The 24,850-nt window shown below is 51.3% G+C and overlaps 10 protein-coding genes across 10 annotated transcripts; 8 read left to right on the forward strand and 2 right to left on the reverse strand.

Annotated features, from left to right (window-relative positions):
• Positions 1 to 870: 870 nt before the first annotated feature.
• Positions 871 to 1,743, forward strand: ALT_9122 (uncharacterized protein; the record flags this gene model as incomplete). The annotated part of the gene is made up of 1 exon (XM_033562671.2): positions 871 to 1,743. The coding sequence occupies one exon, from the start codon at positions 871 to 873 to the stop codon at positions 1,741 to 1,743; it is 873 nt and encodes a 290-aa protein (XP_033418562.2).
• A 589-nt stretch (positions 1,744 to 2,332) lies between these two features.
• ALT_9123 (putative carboxylesterase 6) lies at positions 2,333 to 3,356 on the forward strand (the record flags this gene model as incomplete). Its single annotated transcript, XM_033562670.2, has 2 exons — positions 2,333 to 2,494; positions 2,538 to 3,356. 2 exons carry the CDS (start codon positions 2,333 to 2,335, stop codon positions 3,354 to 3,356), a joined length of 981 nt encoding a protein of 326 aa, XP_033418561.2.
• Positions 3,357 to 3,911: 555 nt separating this feature from the next.
• On the forward strand, positions 3,912 to 5,465 carry ALT_9124 (uncharacterized protein; the record flags this gene model as incomplete). The annotated part of the gene is made up of 1 exon (XM_033562667.2): positions 3,912 to 5,465. The coding sequence occupies one exon, from the start codon at positions 3,912 to 3,914 to the stop codon at positions 5,463 to 5,465; it is 1,554 nt and encodes a 517-aa protein (XP_033418558.2).
• A 522-nt stretch (positions 5,466 to 5,987) lies between these two features.
• ALT_9125 (uncharacterized protein) lies at positions 5,988 to 6,535 on the reverse strand (the record flags this gene model as incomplete). The annotated part of the gene is made up of 2 exons (XM_089600541.1): positions 5,988 to 6,394; positions 6,454 to 6,535. 2 exons carry the CDS (start codon positions 6,533 to 6,535, stop codon positions 5,988 to 5,990), a joined length of 489 nt encoding a protein of 162 aa, XP_089455038.1.
• A 1,015-nt stretch (positions 6,536 to 7,550) lies between these two features.
• On the forward strand, positions 7,551 to 9,188 carry ALT_9126 (putative MFS transporter; the record flags this gene model as incomplete). Its single annotated transcript, XM_033562665.2, has 3 exons — positions 7,551 to 8,317; positions 8,365 to 8,598; positions 8,648 to 9,188. The coding sequence occupies 3 exons, from the start codon at positions 7,551 to 7,553 to the stop codon at positions 9,186 to 9,188; spliced, it is 1,542 nt and encodes a 513-aa protein (XP_033418556.2).
• Positions 9,189 to 13,148: 3,960 nt separating this feature from the next.
• Positions 13,149 to 16,303, forward strand: ALT_9127 (putative UDP-glucose,sterol transferase; the record flags this gene model as incomplete). Its single annotated transcript, XM_089600542.1, has 6 exons — positions 13,149 to 13,284; positions 13,337 to 14,204; positions 14,252 to 15,429; positions 15,532 to 15,824; positions 15,882 to 16,020; positions 16,068 to 16,303. The coding sequence occupies 6 exons, from the start codon at positions 13,149 to 13,151 to the stop codon at positions 16,301 to 16,303; spliced, it is 2,850 nt and encodes a 949-aa protein (XP_089455039.1).
• A 914-nt stretch (positions 16,304 to 17,217) lies between these two features.
• Positions 17,218 to 18,715, forward strand: ALT_9128 (glycoside hydrolase family 28 protein; the record flags this gene model as incomplete). Its single annotated transcript, XM_033562663.2, has 2 exons — positions 17,218 to 17,493; positions 17,549 to 18,715. The coding sequence occupies 2 exons, from the start codon at positions 17,218 to 17,220 to the stop codon at positions 18,713 to 18,715; spliced, it is 1,443 nt and encodes a 480-aa protein (XP_033418554.2).
• A 322-nt stretch (positions 18,716 to 19,037) lies between these two features.
• Positions 19,038 to 20,006, reverse strand: ALT_9129 (uncharacterized protein; the record flags this gene model as incomplete). The annotated part of the gene is made up of 2 exons (XM_089600543.1): positions 19,038 to 19,471; positions 19,526 to 20,006. 2 exons carry the CDS (start codon positions 20,004 to 20,006, stop codon positions 19,038 to 19,040), a joined length of 915 nt encoding a protein of 304 aa, XP_089455040.1.
• Positions 20,007 to 20,992: 986 nt separating this feature from the next.
• ALT_9130 (uncharacterized protein) lies at positions 20,993 to 21,750 on the forward strand (the record flags this gene model as incomplete). Its single annotated transcript, XM_033562661.2, has 3 exons — positions 20,993 to 21,274; positions 21,359 to 21,521; positions 21,572 to 21,750. The coding sequence occupies 3 exons, from the start codon at positions 20,993 to 20,995 to the stop codon at positions 21,748 to 21,750; spliced, it is 624 nt and encodes a 207-aa protein (XP_033418552.2).
• Positions 21,751 to 22,867: 1,117 nt separating this feature from the next.
• Positions 22,868 to 24,328, forward strand: ALT_9131 (annexin; the record flags this gene model as incomplete). The annotated part of the gene is made up of 1 exon (XM_033562660.2): positions 22,868 to 24,328. One exon carries the CDS (start codon positions 22,868 to 22,870, stop codon positions 24,326 to 24,328), a length of 1,461 nt encoding a protein of 486 aa, XP_033418551.2.
• Between the last annotated feature and the right edge of the window lie 522 nt (positions 24,329 to 24,850).

The following is a 24,850-nucleotide window of genomic DNA, read 5'->3' on the forward strand; positions in this document are numbered from 1 at the left end:
CAGAGTAGAGGGCTTCATACCGAGGATTCTCCTGCAGAACCTCGACTCCCTATCTCTATCGTTGAATTGACTGCAAAATCTGCTCATCTGCTATTGGATCACGGGTAGAGCTTAGAACAGTTTATCTCTCACTTGACACGAATATGCTACTAATTCCCAGAGGGTATTATTTAGCATGCGTGTGGTTGTTGCGGTAACGCAACACCCTATTCAATACCTGGTGACACTATGTCTCTGTCAGTTTGCTGACAACTTTCTTTTAATATTGTGGTAAAATCTGTTCACTGTACTCACGTCATGATATATCTCAGGTCATGACAAAGAAGAAGGGTTATGGAATGGGCTGGAGAGTTGCTCAAACCAACGGTCTATATTTGGATAAGGAAAGCAGATGAACTCCAGATCCAGCAGGATTTCTATTTCATACCACTGAGCTGCCATTATCTCCAATTTGGCATGTCAAAGATAGTCGAACAGGATCTTGCGTCATTCTATGTCAGCAATGATTACTGTGACATTGCGTGAGAGAATTCCTAACTCATTATTCACGTAATGTTGCTGAACAGACAAATCATGCAAATATAGACCGTACTCTATCGGAATGTCCCGAAAGATGAGCTCACACTCACGATCTTTGCCCTGTTATTATCTGATGGATGTATCCAGAACTCAGGTCCAACTTCGGTTGCAATCCGTGGTTCTCAACAACTCGCTACCTTTATATCCATGGAGGTGACGTAGATGTGCGTTCTACTTCCTCGAACTACAAACATGCATTCCACGAGAATCAATCAGACGCAGTATTTATCCGTTTCTGAAGCCACCCGTCAAGCAAATCGTTGTCGCCGGAGCCATATGGCTACATTCATCATGGCATCTCAAGTCGCGACTGGCGCTGTCCAGATGATCGACTCCATCAGTTCTCTGGAGAAATTACTTAACGAGCTCGATTACCACTCGCATAAACCCGCAGCTCTGTTCTTCGACGTCCAGACCATCAATCCAGGAGAAGACGGGTCAATCTCAATCATCTCCCTCTTTGTTCGACCAATCAAAAAGGTCTTCTTGATCGACGTGCTCACCCTAGGTGACGACGCATTTACGACTACCAGCCTCGCCGACAACTCGCTCAAGCTCCTACTTGAATCTTCCGCCGCATCAAAGATTTTATTCGACGTCGGAAACGCCTCTGCTGGACTTTTCAACCATCACGGGATCCGCCTGAATGGAATCAAAGATCTCCAGGTCATGCAACTCGTGACTCAATATCTGCGCGCCCAGCAGGCTCAAGCTGCAAGATTGGAGAGCTGCGTCGAGAAGGAGGCGCACGTTCCTCGAAGGTCCCTCGCGCTGTGGAAGCAGGTGCACAACACTGTGAATCAACTGCGTGATCCAGCCAAGGGCGGAAGTGATGCTGTGTTCAAAGAGCGGCCTCTCAGAAAGACAATCTTCGATTATCATTTGCAGAATGTCCTGATTCTTCCCTGGTTGTGGGCTGCTTACTGCGAGACTCTCTGCAAGCCGAGTAATGCCTTCTGGCGGAGCATGGTGTTTCACACGGTCCGGGACAGGATCAGAGAGTCGACGGATCCTGCTGGCGCCGGTGGAGCTGGTACCAGGCCTTGGGGCTGGAGTAGGGAGTTCATTGAGACTAGCAAGCGTGGATGGAATGAGGATATACTCCTTGAACTCGAGGGAATTCCTATGGTGGACCAATGCTGGCTTGATCCGGACTTTTTCTGAACGTTCTTGATGGTTGGATATTTTGATATTACGACATTTGCGTGTTTTGTCTTGCTTGGTGATGTGGATGGCTATTTGCTAATACCGGGATGAGTCACTTGGATGTCTAGCAGTTTGCAATATTTGGGAAGAAATGAATGGATGTATTGAAACATAAGCGGCTCTGTACATATTCTGCACTGCCATTGTCAGTGTCCTCTCACCGTATGTTCATGTAGAGATACACTATAATTGGTCCATCAGAATAGCCTGCAAAACATGCAAACGATAAAGAAAGCGGGCTCCATAGTCCGCACATAGTCTGCGCTGCCATCGTCCTTGTCCTTTCGCTGCCTTAACATAGCTCTGCACTATAATTGGTCTATCTGAATTGCCTGCAAAACATGCAAACGATGAAAACAATCGTAATTAACCTGCGGACGAATAGTTGCCAAGGGCTCCGGAAGATATCTCCTTGACCTTAGCCGCGTTGATTATATGCTGATTAAGCCGTGAGAAGCCTACAGGTATATAGCCTCGCAGATATGCAAACCGAGATGAATCCCAGACATCAGAAGGATCATCAAACTCTTCCTCCCTATCATCGAAAATGGGCTCAGACGAAACTCACGAAAAACTCGCTGGCTTCGACCTGCTCCAGACACACTATAAACAGGTCGGAGACCACGCCATCCGCGCCGACTTTATCATCCCCCAGTCAACATTCACAGGAAAACGCCCAGTAATCGTCCGCTTCCACGGCGGAGGCCTGGTAAGCCTTCCACCCCTTCTTGGACTTGCACTAACACGACCAGATAACCGGCGACTCCCTCCTAATGGACTGGCTCCCCATCTGGCTCCTGGAGCTCGCCAAAAAGCACAACGCGGTCATCATAAGCCCAAACTACCGGCTCCTCCCGGAATCAACCAGCCCAGAGATCTTCTCCGACATTGAAGATTTTTGGACTTGGCTGCATTCGTCCGCCGTCACTGAGCTACTCGCAACATCTTCCACGCCGATCCAGCTCGATCTGGACCGGATCCTGACGGCCGGAGACTCCGCAGGCGGATTACTGAGTATCTGCCTTGGACTGGCACACGCAGACGAGATCCGCGCCACGACGGCGACGTATCCCATGGTCGACATGGCATCAGAGTACTTTCGCACACCTACGAGCTCTGAGCCCTTACCGGATGTGCCTGCGTCCACGGTGGACGATTACCTAGCTCAAATGGACAGAAGTGCGATCCGCTCGTCGGGCTTTCTACCCGATCGGTTTGATCTGATGGTAGCGGCTATCTACTACGGTGCTTTGGGACAATTCTACGAATACGGCGCGGAGGGCTCGCCGCGGGAACTGCGGTATCCGCTTGAGTGGCTTGATCGACCTGATGTGAGGATGCCGCGGGGAGGTATTGCGATTTTGCATGGGATGCAGGATACGATTGTGCCGGTGGAGCAGAGTGAGAATTTTGTTGCGAAGGCGCGGGAGGTCATGAAGGGGAAGTCTGGTGGTGATAAGATTGTTTTGACGCTGCGAGAGGGAGACCATGGGTTTGATGTCGAGGTGCCGCTTGAGGAGGAGTGGTTGTCGACTCATCTCAAGGAGGCTGTAGAGGCCTGGCTAGAATAGAACGCAAGAGCAGGCTGTTGAGTTAAGTAGATTGGCACATAATGGTACAGGTGGACGTTGGGTCTGGCGGTTTCCTCAATGCCCAGATATACTTAAATCATATCCAGGTATACATAGATTACATTCACACGAGAAATCGAACATGGAGTACCGCTGTTGTATAGTGCCCAATGTGGAACATAAAAGCCATAATAAAACTGAGGTTCAACGCCTTTTTTTCGTCCTCTGCGACGACCAATAATCTTGGCCATGATAGATGGAAAATGGAGGACATATTTCGTCCAGATCCAACAACTCCGCGCTGATTGGAGTGGGTAGTAGCGGTCCTTGCACTTCAACTTCCGCTCTACTGGTCCAAGTTCGCTTGGCATGCGGATAATGCCAGGGTTTTGGAATAGCCAGCAGCTTCCCAGACGATAGAGTGTAGCCTGCCGCTAAGCCCCTGTCGAGGTTACATTCACGGCGCACTCTGCTATATTAGGGTCTTTGACCTCTTCGCTGCTCGCTCTCCTGCTTTTTCTTCTAACAGTCTCCTTAAAAGATTGTCCATCCATCATGGGCCTCATCTCCAGTGACAGTCTCTCGAACAAAAAATACAACGAAAGGGATTGCCTTCTTGCCGTTCGTGGTCAACGAATCCCGAAAGCCCTGGGAGAAGACATTACTCAGCTATGTGTCGTGCGTGGCATTCGATACCATCCAGGCTTTGCCACCGAACTTCGTGGGCTATTGCCCATATTCACCCGTGCACTGAACGCCAGAGATATCATGAGCGATAGGATTCCTGAGATGAGCGACCCTGACGAGTTCCCTTACTGCATCTGGTACCCGGAGACAGCCAAGGAAGAAACCTACCGGGCTCTCGCCAGCCGCTATCCGCAGATGAAGTATCTTGTCGGTCGAGCATGTGCTGTAGCGGGTTATGTAAACCTTTTCAAAGAGTTAGACCTCCTTCCCGAAGCGCACATAGCGGAAGAGGCGCGCGAGAACAAACAGTGGGAGATCTACGAAGCCATCATGGCGGCAGATCGACGCTACAATGCTATGGACGACTTCACGAGGACTGTATTTCCCACGCCAGTCCCAGGGTACCTCAACGCAGACACTGCAGTACGGTCCTACCTGGATATCAAGACAAAATTCGCAAAACCACCCGACCTGGACCAAGAGTGGAGCATTTTTGATATCGTGGATATGCGAGACCGTGGCATGTTTGACATCACAGAAGACGATCGGATTGACGAGTTCACCTTGGAGCCGCCCCTGCGAGAAGACGACGTGACCCACCTGCTATACACGCCGCTGCCTACCGATTTGCCGACAATGAACAAGGACCTTTTGATCCTCATGGCAGCATATTACGGTAATATTGAACGGTATGCACGCCTGCGTCGACCCAACACGTGGATAGTAGGCGAGCTAAGTTGCGTCGTGCGCGGCATCTACCACAACACCATGTTCGCCAAATGGTGGACCCTTCAACCCGAAAGAGAGCCATATCAGATTGAGAAAGCGATCAATGCGCGCTTCATCATGAACAATGACCTTTCTCACATCACTCCAGAAACCAGATGCCTCCCATACTGCATCTGGTACCCTTCCTTTCCCCATGTCGCGACTTGCAAAGAGCTCGTGCGGCGCCTGCCATCCATGAAACCGGCTGTGGCGAGGGTCTGCATTCTGCGCGATTACAGCGAGTACTGGGACGAGCTTGATGCCGATCCGGATTCGAATCTGATGGATGACGCTCGCCAAAGCCCGAATCCAAAGTACCTTCGCGATCTCGAAGCAAGAATCCCAGAACGCGGGTGTGAAGTCAGAAACAGCCCGAGCTACTGGATTTTGCCGCGGACGGCTCTGTTCGAGGACACGTTGACTATCATCTGTCCCAATGTCTGGGACAATCCGGATGTGTACTACGAAGCTGGAGTGCCTTACAATGGGAGATTTGCCTGCATGGCGCATGTCGAGCTGAGCGTCTGTGTGTCAGAGGAACTGAAGAAGACAGTTATTGAGCACATAAGGGAAAACAGAGGGCCTTTCTTCCTGGAGGACTATTACGACTCTTTGGGGGGGGATAGACATTCTACTGGATCCACTGAGTCCTAGAAAGACACGTTTGACCACATGGTCATCAACTGACGGTAGTGGTCAAGAATGGCGGATCCTGTGAGTTGATAACTACAGGTAAAACTGAGGGTTTCTATTGGAGCACTAGCCTTAACGACCTGTCGAGTATTGCCGCAAATGAAGCTCAACGGCGAGATGTCCCACACTGGAAGACGGCACGGTCGGAGTGGTATCCAAGAACCCCTGGTTATTGTCTCCAATGTTTTCCTGGCCTTGATCACAAGCTTAGCTGACATGGCATGTTACTATCGAAGCAGGCCATATTCTTTCAACGGGAGGAGTATGCCTTAGGGTTTGTGAGCACTTCCTTTCTTTCTCTTGTAATTAAAGTACATGCGTTCGATTCCGTCTGTAAAAGGCTCCTCTTCAATCTATTCCCTTGCCTTCTTCATAAGATAAGTACTGTATTTGACCGTCAAGGATCATCATCTTCGACCTCCAACTTTACTTTAACAAGTGGACAGACCGGATCTGCGCATGGAGCAAGTCTCAGCACAGAGGTCACGGCGCCGCACGCTTTATATTCTCATCAGTATCCTCCGTTTTCACGTCTGCCGGGGTAGGGTCCAGAGAGTTGGTCCGCTCAGCGGCCAATCGGGCCCTCCTGGCCGCCTTATCCGGTCTCTTCCTGCGTCTGCGCTTTGGCTTGTTGCGAATTTGGACCGCAACCGTGGGCGTCTCATTGACTCCGGTGGGAATCTGGACGGCAACTGTAGCGGTGGGGCTGCCATAGTGCCAGGTATGACTGACTCCGACAGAAATCACCAGGCCGGAAGTCGTAGTGCCGCCGGCGCCAGGTCGAGGATTGACAGTGGTAGTCTGTCTGACGGCAGTCAGCTGAGGTCGTAGTGGACAGCGATCGTCCGAATGACCGACTCGATTAAGGCATCGGGAACACTGCGTGACATCTGTTGTTATTAGCCTGCCTATCTGCATGCATCGAGAGGACGTAAAGCATTAGGCGTACCACTTGGTCGCTGGAGGGTGCTCTCGTTCGCAGCAGTGGGGGATGGGTGGGCCATCTTGTTTGAGGTATTATTGTCGGTCATGTTGTATACGAACCAATGACTGGGAAGGGCAGATTCGACTGACACGTCTCAAGTGACAACCTACTGTCTTGCAAAAAGCATAGGCAGGATGGAAAGGGAGCTTGGGGATGGAGATACAGTAGATGCTGATGTCGGATGGGCCAAGAGTATTCGTTTGGATCACTAGTTCAGGAAGGGCCAAGTGGGAAGTGATCCTAAGCATGGAACTCACCGTGGATTCTTCGTATCGCTACTGCCGAGTTGAGGTCGTGACGGCTCCTTCTCTCGATAATGCACTGAACTTTGCATCAGCGACCAGAAGTGCGCCCCCGAGCCTGACAGAAGCGGTGGTTGAAGCCATAAGATCGAGGCCGCTGTATTCCCGGCTGCATCTCATTTCCATCCACGGCGCCTACATCGATGTATACCAAAATCCCTCGCTACGCCTGACCAACGGCTCTTTCCACGGAGTAGTGAGTGACCCGGAGCGTTGCAGACTGAGATGCTCACGAAGAAGCCGTCATCTCGTAAATGTACATTAATTACTCCTCTATACACAATTGGATTTGGAAAAAGGGTTGAGTGGCGTTCCATCTGTAGACTCCAGGGAGTACGGAGTATAAAGTAGTAGAAGCGCGTTCCAGACTTCGTACCACCTCAAGCACCCAAAATAAACTCGCGAGATCCCCCCATCCATGCTAGTCATCTATAGTCCGTTGAATGGGTCTGGCTCGGCTATCAGAGCAAATCTCCGAGCCCGGGCTCACGAAACATGAAGCCGGAGGGGGCGACACCGGAGGAATACATTTCTATTGCCTAATATCCCCAGTTTTAGACTTTTAGCGCGCCCTAGCGTCGCGTGGCAAGTCTCTTAGTCTTACTCTCCCTCCTCTTAATAGAAAGGAAAAATGTACTTCCCAGGGCGTAGACTAGTCCTCTGAGTCATATATGATCTAAGCTATATTAAATTAACTAGGTCCCATCTAAATAAAATGCCCCGAATCTGAACTACAGCAATACTTCAGCGGTCGCCAACATGTCGACCACTACGACTGCAACGATCACACCCATCAATTCTCTCGTATTGGAAGCGACGAATCTTCGGTCCCCAGAAAATGACCGGCCAAAGTCCCCAGAATCGCAGTTGCGAAAGGTCGTTGTACTCAGCCAGCTTTTTGCGGTGACTCTAACAGCCAGCGTGATCAATGGGCTCGTGATTGTCGGTCTGCCAACTATCACCAAGGATCTTCAACTTCCCCCTTCTCTATCCTTCTGGCCTTCATCGGTGAATAGCCTCGGGACCGCCTCCACCCTTCTCTTGGCGGGCTCCCTGGCAGACACTGTCGGTCCACGATGGGTCGAACTTGTCGGCTCCTTTGCCAGTGGCGCATTGATGATCGGCCAAGGTGTGGCTCGAACTGGGCAAGAGCTGGTGGTTTTGAGGGCGCTGCAAGGCGTCGGTCTCGCCATGCACTTGGCCTCTTCGATCTCCATCGTGACGCAGCTTCTTCCTCCAGGAAGAAGCCGCAATATCGCTTTCTCGTGCTTGGGGGTCAGCCAGCCCCTTGGATTCTCGTTGGGTCTGGTTGTCGGGGGCGTCCTGGTCGATACCATCGGCTGGAGGTCGGGGTGGTTTCTTTCTGGCGGTATCACGCTCGTATTCTCGATTGCCGGTCTCTGGGCTTTGCCTCGGAGTAAGACCACGCAGTACTCAGATCTCCTTCACAATATCAGGACTAAGATCGACTGGGTTGGCGCTGGGCTGGCCTCCGCATTCATGGCATTGCTCTGTTATCTCCTGGCGTAGGTCATCCTGCCATGACATCGTTCGCAGGCTAACCGAAGAATAGTATTCTAAGCGCCGACCCCTCACGAATCAAATCTGCCGATAGCATCGTCATGCTATGCCTGGCTGCTCTTGCCCTTCCGTCCTTTATCGGCTGGGTCCACTACCAAGTCAAAAGGAACAAGCCTGCTCTCATCCCCAATGCACTGTGGAAGAACACAGCCTTTTCCAGCATCTGCGCTACCCTCGCCATCTCAACAACAGTCCTCAATTCAATGGAGCTCTTTGCCAGCTTATTGTAAGGCTTCCTCCGCCCCCCTGTGACCCATCTCATTAACCCGGCCCAGTTTCCAAGAAGTCCAAGGCCTCTCAGCACTAGATGCCTCCGTCCGCATCCTCCCCAGCCTCATCGTCGGGGTCCTCCTGAACCTCGTCATCGGCGTCTTCGTGCACAAAGTCCCCGCATTCTGGATCGCAACGGTCACCTCCCTCCTCTGCGCCGGATCCCCCTTACTCATGGCCGTCATCCAGCCATCCTGGCCTTACTGGGGCAACGCTTTCGTCGCTCAGCTCCTCCAGGCCGTCAGCTTCAGCGCGCTCTACACCATCGGCCTAATCATTATTACGAATAGCTTCCCGGATGACACGCAGGCCTTGGCCGGTGCTGTGTTCAACACGGCTGCGCAGTTCGGGAGTGCCCTGGGCCTGGCAATCCTGCAGGTTATCTCGACGGTCGTGACGGAGGCATCTGGCGCTGATGAGACTGGTGCGCTGATGGCTGGCTATCGCGCCAGTTTCTGGACAATGTTTGGGTTTATGATTCTTTGTACCCTTCTCGGGTACTTTGGGCTGCGGAAGGCGGGTAAGGTTGGCTTGAAGCGGGATTGAGGGACCAGCCTTGTAAGCCTGGGTGCTTCAGCGCGCTGCTGGCTATTATGTACCAGGAATAGCTGCAGTACGTCGCATACTGGAATTAACGGTAATGTTTACGTCTGGTTGTGTGGGCCGGGCGATATTGTGAGGAACATGCCGTAGCTGGGCTAGGCCATGTCTTCCGCTCAAAAGCATTGACACATTCTTGGGATATGACAGATATAAATGAATTGTATATAGAGTCTGCATATAGAATGAGATATAGATATGAACGTCAGTTGCCGCCCTTCAAGCGACTTCAGTTCTCTCCTTTACGTATGCATACTTATTCGGTCTCCCCGCTTCCCCGCTGAGATGCACAGTCTTCTAACGTCTCTTAATCAAGAATGACACGCAAAATGCAAGCTGATCGTCTCTGCTCGGCCATTATTCTCCCGAAATCCAGGCCAGTCTCTCCACTTGCCGAAAGGCCACTGTGCGGGCGAAGCTTGACATGATTCTAACTACTGCTCTACTTCTGCTAAGTATTTTAATTAAGATGGCCTGGAACGCCCGATTCGTGGCTCAGTACTCTGGCTGTAGATCGCCGGTACATCAAAGCTCTGCCACGGTATACAGATTGATTTTCTCGGCAATTAGAACGCTCCGATTGCCTGCTCATTGAGGGACAGGTATGTCGAACTCGATATATTCCTAAACGTCAACAGTCTCAACAACCTCCCCCGCCGCTTTCGAGTCCACACGCTCCAACCCCAACTGCATATTCTTATCAACAGCAGTAGGACTCAGACTAGCGTTTAACTCAGTTGCTCGGTGCCCCTCAAGAAGTTTCTTGCGGACAGTATTGGCAACACGGGGAACACCCACACCAGAACATAAGGCTGTTGGAATCGCCATGGCCGTGTGAAAATAAAGTTGCATAACTGAAACGCTAAAATCGAATCCAACCTCACCGAACCCGCAGTGGTTCGATTTAGGTGCATAGCCTAGGGAATTTCACCGGTTTCGGTTTCCCTAGAGTGGCCCGATTCAGATTCAGTTAAACCTATCAGTTACGGTAGTACTCAGGTCAACCAGCAATAATGGCCGCACCGCAGCCTTGCACTGTTAAACGCACCGTAACATAACACGAAGACCAGCAAAACATATATCTAGTTTATAAAGCCTCCAGCCTATCCGTGATGCACATCGCAAATTGGGACAGGCCAGCGGTCTCCTCATTTTACAGTTAGAGAGATCACCCAACTGATGTATCTGGACTGCGTATGACCGTAAATGACAAAAAGAAAGGGAAAGAACGAAAGAACAAAAGACAGTCGCCAGTCGAAGCATACACACAGAATGCTTGCCAGCAAAGGATCAAATAGATGCTCATGCTAGTCACTACATCCCAGCCTGCCTTTGTGACCTCGAGATCAAATGGCGTTGCAGCATATGTGCATCGCGCCTGTCTTTTCTGCTGAAAAGTCTAGGGCAACCCTCAACGAGACAGCAATACGAGCGCGGCGCAATATGCATTGACTCGACGTGGCGAGTGAGGTCCGCCTTTCTGTTGAATGGTTTTTTGTAGGTACATCCCTCCCACTTGCACACAAGGTGGGCGTTTTCGGCTGGTAGCCTATGAGCGAGAGTAGTCAGCGGCAGTATATTGGATGGCCTGGGGAACCTACGTTTTGCCTGTAGTCTGGCAAAAGCCGTCCTGGTTCACAGACTGAGGAGGATAGGATTGATTTATCGAGGTTGGAATTGGGTCTCCCTGCTCGCCGCGCTCAACGATATAGCCTTGTGGTTGGCAAGGACATCTGTCCACAAAATGTTGATTGTACTGTAGCTGGTTCAGGCATGGCTCTGTCCCTGTGGTAACAGGGAGGGGAGCCGGTCTAAATTCTGGTTGAGATATCGCAGAAGCTGGCAAACGCCGAGAAGACTGAGAAGCCGTATCATCCTGCGATGGGTATATAGTGGTCGCCCAATCAGTTGTAAAGACGAGTGATTCCTCCTCAGTAAAGAAATCAAAACTGAAGTTCCCAGTCTGAGTAGGAGAGCCAGAGAGGGTTTCAACATTGAAAGAATTTACATCCTCTGATGGTTGTCGGTCAGAGAAACAGCCAAGAATCGACATCGTGGGCAGTTGGGAAAGGGAACTAGGACTATAATCTCTTCGAAATACAAGTAGAATTGATGTCCTATACGGAGAAATAAAATACTCAGCACACGAGAGAAACACATGAGCTATTTAAACAGTTTGTGAGTAACTTTGAGCCTTGAGCCTGGAGTAAACAACAACTCCTGGATCGTGATCTCAGGAGCCACGAAGCAGGATGTATCGACTGCCCAGCTAGGGAACAGCATAAGACTTGGATATGGAGCGCTAAGTGATCCCTTCCCAGGTGTACCTGTCTCAATTCCCGCCTAGCGCCGGAAAGCTGAAGCTATCTAGTACATATGCGGCGTAGTGTATCTCCATCTTCCCCCCATCTTCCCCCCAACTTCCCTCCAACTTCCCTCCATCTTCCCTCCATCTTCCCTCCATCTTCCCTCCATCTTCCCTCCATCTTCCTGTTCCTCCCGTCCTTCCTGTCGATCTCTCAGATGAGCTCTCACTTAACCCTGGTGCCTGGTGCCTGGGGTCGCCAGAAACACGTGGATTGGCTGACCAGTTAGACTCATGCAGCAGACAGGGCAAGCAACAGCATCCTTTCGCCTTGATCTCTTTCTTTTCTGTTCTGTCTGATCCTGTTGCTCGTTTTCTCTTCCGCTCCTTCCGGTATTGCCCTGTATCTTGTGCGTTGTCCATTGATCATGTGCCCGCTTCTGGAATAATAAATTATCTGAAATGTATCCCACAAAAAGACAGTCTCGGCATACCTCTGGAATTTTTTGGTTGGTCTGTATTTTTTGCAGTAGCCTCCCTTTCTGGGTACACCAGACACTCATATAAAATACTATGTCAGCCCAGCCCCGCTCCTTAAACTCCTAAGATACGACAAGGCTCAGTTTTGCTCGCCAAACATGGACACCGTTGGACACGGAAGCGCCCGAAACTTCTTCTTAAGGCTTCCCAAGCTCGACAACCCATCGAAGTGAAGATCCTTCTTACAGCGACAGCATACACTAAAGCACGCAAACTAGCAGCATAAAGGCCATTAACAAGTGACGGCGAGCGACGCGTCCACTCAATGAAGCGCACCAGAAACCCTTCTCCGATATCCATAGGGGCGTGGAGTAGATCTGCTAACTCTGGGAACCATCTTCCGGCGCGCAGTTGTCCTTGATATTGATGAAACTGAGGATATGAGCTGGTTCGGCATGTGCTAGCATCACTGCCGCGAGGCAGCACATTGAGTGGCCGATGAGGTGGAACTGAGTTATCCCATACAGTGCCACCGCGGCCTGCGCGATAGAGACCAGGATGGGGACGGTGGTTTCGACAGATCCGATGATGAAGATCCACCAGATCCTGTGGCGTCAAAGAGAGCTGGACATTGCCGATGGTGAGGCCGAGGGTTTCATATAGCCTTATGGATGATCCAGCGCGGATTTCTGATAAGACATGGATAATTAGTAACGAGAAAAATTTAAAGACGGCGAGTATCTCGATTGAAGTTGATCGAAAATGATCGACACGACGGGATCGGTGCACATCGGCCAAACGTTGTACACCGAGGCCGAGCCGGTTATGGCGGAAGAAAAGGATCATCATAGCTTATTTTAGATCATCCAGCGCCTTGAATGAAGGTATTCAAACCAATAATGAGGAAAACTACTGAAGGATGTCGCGATGCCGAGGTTTCTCTCTTTGACCCACAGCAAAGTTTAACGGGCCATGACATCATCGGGTGAGGCCACCGCATCGGAAGACCCCAAGGAATTTATGTCTCAAAGAGTCCAGATACCAGTTGCGCTTTACTCTCTCATGAAGCCCTTTGGACTATTAGTCCTTAAACCTGGGATCTTGATTCCATCCAGAACACGATGCCTCCGCAACAACGCACAGTTGGCATCACCACGGCCGACTGGCCGCAGGAGGCCCTCAGCGACCCGGCCTCGGCGGACCGTCGTCGCACACCCATGATGGACCATGGGATGAACACGGGGGTGCGGGTGACGGGTATGAGCGCTGTATCAGCGGATAAATAGCAAAGCTGATGTGATTGCTGCAGACGACGGACGCCTGGATATCAAGTTCCGCGGCCGAAAAACCAGCCTCGCACACCTCCTCAAACACCTAGAAAAGGGACACAAACCAACCCCGGAAGACATACGAAGAGCATCCGTTCCCCAGCCCTCCATCGAGAAACACGAGCCCTTCCCGCTCCGCCTCAACATCGTTATCCACGTCGTCGGATCGCGCGGCGACGTACAGCCCTTCGTCGCACTCGGCATGGCCCTCAAAGAACGGGGCCACCGCGTCCGACTCGCGACGCATTTAGCTTTTCGAGAGTTCGTACAGGACCACGGCCTCGAATTTTTCAATATTGGCGGCGATCCCGCTGAACTCATGGCGTTCATGGTGAAGAACCCCGGTCTGCTGCCGGGGATAAAAGCGCTGCGCAGCGGGGCGATCCGGCGCCGGCGAAGGGAAATGGCGGCGATATTCTCCGGGTGTTGGCGATCATGTTTTGAAATGGGCGATGGGACGGGATTACACCATGTCCCCGAGGATCCGTGGAGCGAGACGGTGGACTACCAGCAGCAGCCGTTCGTGGCGGACGCGATCATCGCCAACCCGCCGAGTTTTGCGCATATCAGCTGTGCGGAGAAGTTGGGCGTACCGTTGATTCTCATGTTTACGATGCCCTGGACGCCCACGCAGGCCTTTCCGCATCCGCTGGCCAATGTGCGTCCGACGCGTACGAAGCGCTCCGTCGCGAATTTCGCGTCGTATGCGATAGTCGAGATGATGCTCTATGAGGGACTGGGAGATCTGATTAATAAGTTCCGCAAGCGGGAGTTAGGACTTGATCCGTTGGACGCCATTCGCGGGCCGGGTATTGCTCAGAAGCTTCGCATTCCGTTCACATATCTCTGGTGGGTAGCCTCGATTTGTTTGGATTTTAAATTACTGACATTATCAGGTCACCGGCTCTGCTTCCCAAACCCGTAGACTGGCTAACCAATGTCGACATCTGCGGCTTCAGCATGCTCCCTGCTCCAAGCAGCTACACGCCACCCGACGACCTGATCAAGTTCCTACAAGACGGCCCCCCACCCATCTATGTCGGGTTCGGTTCCATCGTCGTCGATAACCCAACCAAACTAACCAAGATCGTTTTCGAAGCGATCGTCAAAACCGGCCAGCGCGCGCTCGTCAACAAAGGCTGGGGCAACATTGGCGCAGGGGAGGCCGAAATCCCCGAGAACGTGTTCATGGTCGGCAGCTGTCCGCACGACTGGCTGTTCAAGCACGTCTCATGCGTGGTCCATCACGGCGGAGCAGGAACGACAGCAGCTGGGCTTGCGCTCGGTCGCCCGACTATCATCATCCCCTTCTTCGGCGACCAGCCCTTCTGGGGTTCGATAGTGTACCGAGCTGGCGCAGGCCCAGCGCCCATCCCGTATAAACAGCTGAACGCCGAGAAACTCGCAGACGCGATCAACAAGGCGCTGGGGCCGGAGATGCAAGAAAAGGCAGGCGAGATCGGTGCGAAGATGCGACAGGAGAATGGCGTCAAGTGCGCGATGGCCAGTTTCCATCGGCACCTGGACCTGGAGACCCTGCGCTGCTCGATCTGTCCCCACCGTCCGGCGGTCTGGTGGGTGCGCCACTCGCATATCAAGCTGAGCTCGTTTGCAGCGGCCGTGCTCGTGGAGGCGGGGTTCCTCAAGCCGCAGAATATGGTCCTGTACCGGTCGAAAGAATACGATACCAACCGCGACCCCCGCGGTCCCCTTTCTGCGGGGGCGGCGCTGCTCTACAGCATCACGTCGGATTTTGTGACGGCGCTCGCGACGGCGCCGGTGGACCTTGCCGAGACGATCTCACGCCATCACCATTACCACAAGAAACATGGGTGGCGGCATAGCCACGACGAGGAGGTCACCTGTGACCGTCGGGCATACATAGGGAGAACCACGAAGTTAATGGACGGCATCCCCCCGGAAGACCGGGTGCGGTCGCAGCTGGGCGCTGTGGCGAGCATGCGGCGATCGTCGTCCGATTCGCCGATATCGAATCCGTCTGGTGACGCAGACGAGGAAGATGAAGAGGAACAGGAAGAGGACGACGATGAGGACGAGGTATTTGACGGTGATAGTACGAGTTTTGTCTCTGCTCCCGATCGGATATCTAGGGATAGCAGGCCGGAGCCAAGAAGTCGAATATCCGACCAGTCCACGGTCCAATCGGACTCTACAGACACGCATGTCGACAGCGATGAGGACGGTGGTGAACTAGATCTCGAGAGGACGATCAGCCGACGGGCGTCAAGGGAGGCGCGGGGGGGTATACATGTAGTGCTAGCCGAGACTGGTTATCACGGTAAACGGTGGAGCAAGCGACTATTGAACTGGGTTATTGCGATCCCGACCGATGTGACCCTGAGTCTGTCCAAGGGCTTCCACAATGCGCCGAAGCTGTACCACGACAGGACGGTGGCCAAAACCCCGACGGTGATGGGTGTGCGGGGCGGGCTTCGAGCCGCTGGAAAGGTTGATATTACCTTGATCCTCTTTGTTAAGATTGCTGGAAGCTAATAACGCAATTAGGAATTTACCCAGGAATTCTACCAAGGCATCACCGGCCTCGTCACACAGCCCGCAGAAGGTCTGGAGAGATCCGGCCCAATTGGTCTTTTGAAAGGCATCGGCAAAGGTTTCGGGGGAGTCATCCTCAAGCCCGCAGCAGGTTTGACCATCTCTTCTTTCTTGAGTACTTCGCACTGACGATATCAGGATTCTGGGGCCTAGCTGGGTATCCCCTCGACGGCCTGCATAAGAGCTTGCGCAACTCCCTATCAAGAAGCAAAATCAAGGAGATTCTAGCGTCACGAATACAGCAGGGGATTGATGAGATGTGCGCGACTTCGGCTGAAGAGCGCGCCATGGTGGTGCGGCGGTGGAAAGAGTTGCAGGAGATGCATGGGGTGAGAGTGAATGGAAGTGAGAATGTAAATGGTCATGCTGGATGATACCCTGTCCCTCTTGTGGGGTTGTATAATAATTTGTTTTTCATGGTTGATATGACTGACATATGAGCATGGCGATTCGGAATCATGATTCATGGTGATTATTTGATCTCCATCAATGCCTACATCAGAGTGGTTTAAATACAGAACCACGCAAAAATCAGAATCTGAGGTTGCACATAAGCGCTGCATCTATACATAATGCGTTATGTCCGTTACAACAGATATGTTGTTCTTGAGCACGCTTTAGAGTACACTGGAATTCATCAGGTCCTTGCATACAGTCTGTAGCAGAATTGGCCTCTTGAACTCCCTAAAGAAAACTCGGAATGTGCGGATAATGGCAGAACGTCGGACTTAAAGCAAGCGAGGCCCATACCAAATAGCGGATACTGATGAAACATTTCCGAAGCCCCAATAACCATGCTTGCCCCGTATTAGTTATGAATACTTTGGCTGGTGGAGTTGGAATTGCCGAGAGCACCAATAACGACAATGCCACCGAGTCAAGACTGACAAGCTATGGCAAGCTAAAGAGAAGCCCCACTCTAGTATATATTAAGCAATTAAACAGTTCATTTCAAATCTCCATGCGAGCAAGTGGTTCTCCGTGGAGTTTGTGGCTTCTGTGCTCCTGAAGCAATCTGAAACAGCCGTTATGCAAACTAATGACATCTTTGATCCACCTATTTGACATCTATATGGAGTAACTGAGTCAGAGTGTGCAAGGCCAGATGGTCCACTGCTGAATATTCATTGTCATCTCCTGACTCAGTCGGTTATATAAAGGCATATGGTTGCCCATTCGTTCCCGGTAACTAGAACAGCACAGGCTTGGTCCTATATCCATTCACTTCCATCCCCTACCTTTCGTCTCTGTGTTTTGTAATCCCGTTAAAGTCACTCATTTGTCCAAGATGAAGCGCGGTGCGCTCCTCGTTCCCTTCATTCCCCTCGCTCTTGCCTGTGTCGATCCTAGCGACTCCAACCATTCCTGTGCATCTGTGTTTTCTGTCTCCTCTGCTGCTGTTGCCAGCTTCTGTGCCACCTTCACCGCGAACGCAGTGACCGAAACTACTGGCGTGCCTGTCGCTCTTCTCAGCAACTGTGACTACAAGACCAGGCACCTGTCAAGCGCCTGTAGCTGTCTGGGTCCTGCTACTGCTGCTGCTGCTCCTACTCAAACCAGTGCTGTGAGTATCCAATTCGCGAGTATACAAAGAAATGGCCTGCTAATGACAGACTCAGGTCAACACTGCCACTGCTCAGGTCACTGCTACGGTTGCTCCCACCATCCTGAAAGCCAATGCTGTGGCTCCCACCACACAAGCCCCTGCCGCTACGAAGAGCTCTACGTTTGCTGGTAACGGCGGCACCACCTGCACCGTCACCGAGTACGCTGCCATCTCCTCGGCCGTCGCATCCTGCTCGAACATCCTCCTGTCGGACGTCTATGCCCCTCCGTCCAGCACAATCGACCTTCAGAACCTGCAGACAGGCGCTGCCGTGATCTTCGCCGGTACCACAACCTTCGGCGACACCCCCGACGACGACTTCGACCCCATCGTCATCTCCGGAACGGATGTGACCATCACCGGCGCAGAGGGCCACGTCATCGACGGCAACGGCGCCGCCTACTGGGACGGAAAGGGCTCCAACGGCGGCTCCTCCAAGCCCGACCACTTCATCGTCGCCAAGCACCTGTACGACTCTCGCATCGAGAACCTCAATATCCAGAACTGGCCCGTACACTGCTTCGACATCGAGCACACCGAGAACCTAGTCATCTCCGGCATTACGTTGGACAACTCCGCCGGCGACGCCCCCAACAGCGCCAGCGGCAGCAAACCGGCCGCCCACAACTCCGACGGCTTCGACATCAAGTCCAGCACCAACCTCACCCTGCAAAACAGCTGGGTGCACAACCAAGACGACTGCGTTGCGGTCTCAAGCGGCACAGACATCGTCGTGGACAACATTTACTGCTACGGCGGCCACGGGCTGAGCATCGGCTCCATCGGCGGCAAGAGCGACAACACCGTTGACGGGGTGACCTTCTCCAACTCGCAGGTCATCAACAGCTCGAATGGATGCAGAATCAAATCAAACTCCGGAACCACCGGTGAGGTCTCCAACATCCGCTACGAGAACATCACCGTCTCCGGCATCACCGACTACGGTATCGATATCCAGCAGGATTACCTCAACGGCGGTCCTACCGGCAAGCCTACCAATGGCGTTAAGATTGAGAACATCACCTTCGTTGATGTCACTGGTACTATGAGCGATGGCAAGGATTACTACATTCTCTGTGGTGATGGCAGCTGCTCGAACTTTGTGTTTGAAAATGTCAGCATCACCGGTGGTAGCGGCGACAGCTGCAACTATCCTACCGATACTTGTCTTGAGGCTTGATTGTATCAAATATTTGGTGTTCATAGATAGATATCCATAATCCGCAATCTCCTTTATGTACATATTAGGGCAGAACTACATTGGGGGAGCTTCGGCGAAAACTGATCTACTATTTGGAGACGTAATGTTGAGCTTCAAACTCAGAAAACCGCTTTTGCCCTCATCATTTTGATTACAAAAAGGCGATCCTTACTACGTATTATGCGCTTCCTGTGTTTCAGTAAGCATCTCCATGCCGACACCAGGAGTTCTACGATGAGTAACATGTACCATACTGGGCTATTCCCTCTGCCACCTATTGCAATGTCACAATGGAATTAATCTAAGGGCCGATGGAAATGGTATAGTAGTCCCATGACTCCAAAGTATCAGCGTACATATCTAAAATCATTGGCAGATACGTCGTGGTCCATTCTTCTGTCATCCATGCAGTATATTGCGCCTTGCGGGCCTCCCAGTAAGCAGGAAACCAGCCCGACTGCTCCCAGTCGACAATAGCCAGAGTACGATACGGCCGAGAGGAACTGATAACGATGTTACTACGATGGAGATCGCCGTGGGTGAACTTGATGGCACAGTCGTCCGGCAGCTCATAGCGATATGGCTCGATCGGTACCGAATAAGGATCTGGCATCCGTCTTCTGCAGAGAAATGTGAACCAATCATGGAACTCTTTCACTGTCGCGAATGGGCCCTTTACTGGTATGCAATCCAAGCCCAAAGCTCTATCATAAAAAGGAGCTCGCGCAATATTTCCTGTCGGAATGAATCAGGTCAGGCGCAAATATGCGGGAGGGCACGTATGCATACCTACGAACGGATCTGAAGGGTCCTGCTCAAGACGACGCAGATTGTCACATATAGTGCGCAGCTCGTGGGAAATCGAAACCTTATCCTCGGGCTCTAATTTATCCCATGCTTGCTCCAGTGTCTGTCCTCGGATGTACTCCATGTAGATGTATTTTACATCTCCATCCGTGCGCCACCCGTACACCTCAGGAACAGGAACAAGGCCATTCAAAAGTCGGCGGAGAGCAAATAGTGCCTGGGCCTCGGAAATATTCTCTGTGCGTCCCCACTTAACAAGGAGATTCATGTCTTCAAATACCGCGGGTTGTGGTTTTGTAAAATAAGGCACGGCGCTTTGGTAGTCTCTCCTAGGGTTTGGGTTGAATCCCGCAAGACGTTGGGCTTCGGCTTGAGCTTGGACATCTTTTGGGGAAGGTAGCTCATCCCATTTGCGAAAAAATGATGAGTCTCTGACGTCAAAATTGGGAGAGTTAGGGATCATTGACGGCGTAAGCCGGATGAGCCCTTTGTTATTAGCCATCTTCGAAAAAGTAGGAAATAGTGTGGCGAGATGTTTGTTTATCCGGACTCAGGTGGGACAAGGCTGAGCCACATGTTTATGGCAGACTGAATGTACAAAACGTTGGCGTCTGATCACCTTGCTGAGTCATTCCCTACAACATTCACGTTGGCCGGGCTGTATAACGTCGCGTTATTCCTGGTCGCGTGGTAGTATGTATGACCAGGCTTCTCACGATGGCCTCCATATTCCGCCTTCCATCCCGACTGTCGACGCAATTCTCCTCCTGGCGTCCCTTGTTTCAACGTCCTGCATCACCAGTGCGCGAATTCTCCCAATCAAGCTTCCGTCTCCTCGACTCAACCGAGAAACTCGAGGAAGAAACACTGCCATGGTACTCACCCGAGAAATTTTATCCCGTGAAACTTGGCGAGATATTTCAATCGAGGTATCAGGTGATCGGTAAATTGGGCTATGGTGGATATTCAACTGTTTGGCTGTGCAGGGACCTACAGTTAGTTTACTCTACAATTAAGCAGCGATGCGAAAACTGACAATGCTCCAGGCGGCATTCTTATGTGACGCTGAAGGTATTTGAGCGCAATTCAGAAGAAGGCCAAAGGGAGACAGAAACCTACCACTATTTGAATTCCCTTGGCACAGTAGATCATGCTGGTGCTAAGCTTATCCGCAAACCATTGGATAGCTTTCAGATTACTTCTGCAGAGGGCAAATTCGGATGTCTCGTTCATCCTCCGCTGGGGATATGTTTGCATGATTTTCGCACCCAAATGAGGGCTAAGGCACTTCCCGAAAAAATAGTCAAGTTGACCCTGATGCATCTCCTTCTTGCTCTTGATTATCTTCATACAGAAGCTAGAATTGTCCATACAGGTGTGCTTGTCCACTTTCCATCTCCAGAAAAGCCTTCTAACTTAGGTTTCCCAGACATTCAAGAAAAGAACATCATGACGGCCATTGAAGACCCTTCGATTGTAGCCGATTTCGAAGAACAAGAGAAATCCAATCCTAGCCTGCGGAAAATCAGCCGGGATCGGGTGATCTATGCTTCTCGAAAGCTCAGGAAAACCAAGAAACATGGCCGTCCGATTCTGTGTGATTTTGGTCAGGCTCGCTATGGGTCAAATACTTACACCGGGGATATTCAGCCCTATATTTACCGGGCTCCCGAGGTGGTATTACGAATGCCTTGGAATGAAAAAGTTGATATCTGGAATGTTGGTGTGCTGGTACGTGTTCGTTCCTATGGACCTGTTTCACAATCAAGCTATATGACGAGACGTGGACGCTCCTTTTGCTAACAATGGGAGCAGACATGGGATCTCTTCCGACAAGGACATCTGTTCTACGGTCGAGATCCGGATAAGGAAAACTCTGACGGTCACCATCTCGCCGAAATGATTGCCATTATGGGGCCACCATCGAAAGAAATTATTCAGAGCAGTGTCTATGCGACCCGATTCTTCAACAGCGAAGGTGTGTATGGATCATGATGTTCCAAGAGACTGTTGCTGATTACGGCATAGGGAATTGGAAGAGAACCATTGAGATCTCATCTATATCGTTTGAGAGGCTGGAAGGGAACTTGCAGGGTGAACCTCAGCGGCTTTTTATACAATTCCTGCGCAAGATGCTCAAATGGAAGCCCGAGGAGAGAGAATCAGCAAGGGAGCTACTGGACGATCCTTGGTTACGGTCATCTTAAAGCATACATCGATGCTTTGCAGATCCATCGCTTGCATCATGATGTGCGAGACAGTCCGTCCCGTTGAAACCATGAGAGTACTCAATGACGTTGTGGAGAGTGGCCAAGCACCCTACTTAGAAACCAGCTGGATGGGTGCATGGGAGTTCCAGATACTTTAGTATATCGCTGATCAGCAAGGGTGTTATCCGTTCATCATGATTCGGTGCCCATCCGCTCTACCGAGACAAGAATGGGAGATTATCCTGTTATGTTGTGATCTGGGTATCAGTCTTTTGCCGTGAAGTCCCCTCGCTGCCCGCGTGTGGTATTCTCTCGCACAAATGGGACGATAGAGACTCAAAGCGACAGTAAACGGATAGGATGCTCAAAGGCCTTGTGCGAGGCCAAGAGAATAATCACCGACGAACAGATTTTCGACTGTGACTCGGTTGCAGAAAAGAGAGACGTCCCGATGAGCAGTAGCTCTGTCCTGATGTTTGAAGAAAGGCGCCGATCCTATTACGGCTTTGGGAAGCTGGGAATGGATTGAGCAAGTTGTGGAAGCAGTTCACTTCTGCTTGACTAGGAAGTGGCTTACTTGGCAGAACCATGTCGACCTGAAAAGGTCTCATACTGAGTATCTAGTTCAATCATCAAATATTATTAGTTATGTTATGCAAGGTTACATAATCCTTTTTTCTACAAAACAAGGAAAAAGGACAATCCAAATCAGAAAAGGTTCCTAATCGACTCTTTATGCATGTGTCAAGACAAAGGGAGGGGTCCGGTGGGCTGATTGGGAAATTAGGCTTGGCAGAATGGCGGTGCATTGTGGCTTGACGAGTTCCCTATTGGACGAAGCGAGTCAAGACCCTCATCACTATTCGTTTAAGTCATTTTGTTTCTCTCCAGTGACTGTGCATTTCGAAATTTAGCTTGGGAAGGTGCCAATCAGTGGGTCAAATAGAGGGGTAAATCTTACAGCCGATTGTGGCTGTGTTGACACGGGCTAAAATACGAGCTGAGCACAGGCTAGATAACTCTAAAATATTACGTGCTGAGGGGATATAAGGCTGACGCGTGCTCCTTTGATAAGTCTCAATTGTCGTTACCTTTCCCCTATCACATTTCTGTCATGTCGCACCCCCAGCATACCTACGGCGGACCCCCGCAAACCCCCTATAACAGCGCTGGGTATGCTCCGCCTGGCTCGCATCAACAGCAGCAACAGGCCCCCTATTATCCGCCGCAACAGCCCGGTGGATATCCGCCCCAAGGTGCTCCCCCGCAGCAATATCCTCCCCCTGGTCAGTACCAACAACAGCCATATGGTGCCCCTCCGCCGCAACAACAATGGCCAGGCCAACCACCGCAACAATATCCTCAAGGAGGCCATCCACCACCGCAGCAGTATCCGCCTCAGGGGGCATATCCTCAGAATCAATACCCTCCACACGGTCAATATCCTCCACAAGGCCAATACCCTCCACAGAGCCAATATCCTCCACATGGCCAGTACCCCCCACCAGGCCAAGGCCAGTATCCTCCGCAGGGAGGTTACCCACCACAAGGTCAACCCGGCTATCCCGCTCCTCAAGCTCCTCAACCGATGCCCACCCCACCATCCCTAGGCTACGACCCCAACCAACGCGCCCCCGGCGATGCAACCCGCGAAGCTGAAGCCCTCCGCAAAGCGATGAAAGGTTTCGGCACGGATGAAAAAGCCCTCATCAATATCCTGACCAAGCCCGACCCCCTGCAAATGGCACTTATCAGACACACCTACGCCGATCGCATCGGGCGCAACCTTGAAAAAGACCTCAAGTCCGAACTCTCAGGAGACCTGGAAAATGTTCTCGTCTCCTTGGCCAGAGGTCCACTTGAGCAGGATGTCGCTACCGTGCGTGATGCGTTGTCGGGGATCGGAACGAACGAAGACCTCCTCACGGATGTGCTGGTCGGCCGGTCGAATGCCGACCTGCGCGCGATCAAGTACGCGTATGTCGGCAAGTACCAGAAGTCGCTGGTTGAGGAAATCAAGAGCGATTTGTCCGGCAAGACGGAGCAGTTCTTTGTTATGTTGCTCAATGCCACGAGGCCGGAGCCGGGGACGTATTTCGATGCGCATTCTGTTGACGCCGATGTCCGTGAGATCCACCAGGCGACGCAGGCGCGCAAGGGGACAGATGAGACTGGTGTCTTTGCCGTACTTTTGGGTGCATCGGATGCGAAGCTCGTTGCCATCGCACAGGCTTTTGAGACAAAGTATCATACTAGTCTGGAAAAGGTGATCAAGGCTGAGTTCTCAGGTCATCTGGAAGATGCGTTACTGTCCATGCTCTCTAAGGCGAAGGATCCTGTTGGTCATGACACGGAGAAACTCCTGAAGTGTTTGCCTGCTGTTGAGAATGGAAAAGCGGACATCAAGCGGTTGATCTACTGGGTTGTTCATCTGCATTGGAACCCACCTCATTTTGCGGCGGTCAAGGCGCGGCTGAAGCAGAAGCTGGGCCATGATGTTGGCAACCAGTTCAGAGGAGCCATTCCCCCAGGAGACGTGCTGAATGCTATGCGCCAGCTGTGGAATTCGGCATGAGATGATTATTAAGATTACGGTCGGGTAGTTGGCTGCTGGTATTCTTAATGTTTATCTTCGCTTTCAACGGACTTTTGTATTCAAGGACATGGGATTCAGCTTATCGATACTATGGGAGGAATTGTATTTTCAGAAGCTGATTTTGCATTAGTGATAATAACTTCACACATGCTACTCTCTGGATGGTTATTAGGACTTGCATCTTATTATTCTTGTAGGAAGAATCTACATTGCTGTGTTCAGTATTCCGCTGTACGACAGCGCTTGGATTGATCTCTTGTCATAGATCTTATCTATATCATGGCAGTAATCATATTGGTTCAGGTCACCTCACCTTTTGTGTGACTACAGGTCATCCAACCTTTATTAAGCAATTTGGTTAACAAATGTGGGTCAGCCAACCTTTATAAAAATGGTGACTACCGGTCAACCGACCTTTACTAAGGAGTTCGGCTAACAAGTGTGGGTCAGCCGACCTTATAAAAATTACAACATTCTGTAATATTTTTTGACCTTTTACCT

This window comes from Aspergillus lentulus, assembly GCF_001445615.1.
Source record: "Aspergillus lentulus DNA, contig: Alt17, strain: IFM 54703, whole genome shotgun sequence".
In the NCBI taxonomy this organism is placed as follows: domain Eukaryota; kingdom Fungi; phylum Ascomycota; class Eurotiomycetes; order Eurotiales; family Aspergillaceae; genus Aspergillus; species Aspergillus lentulus.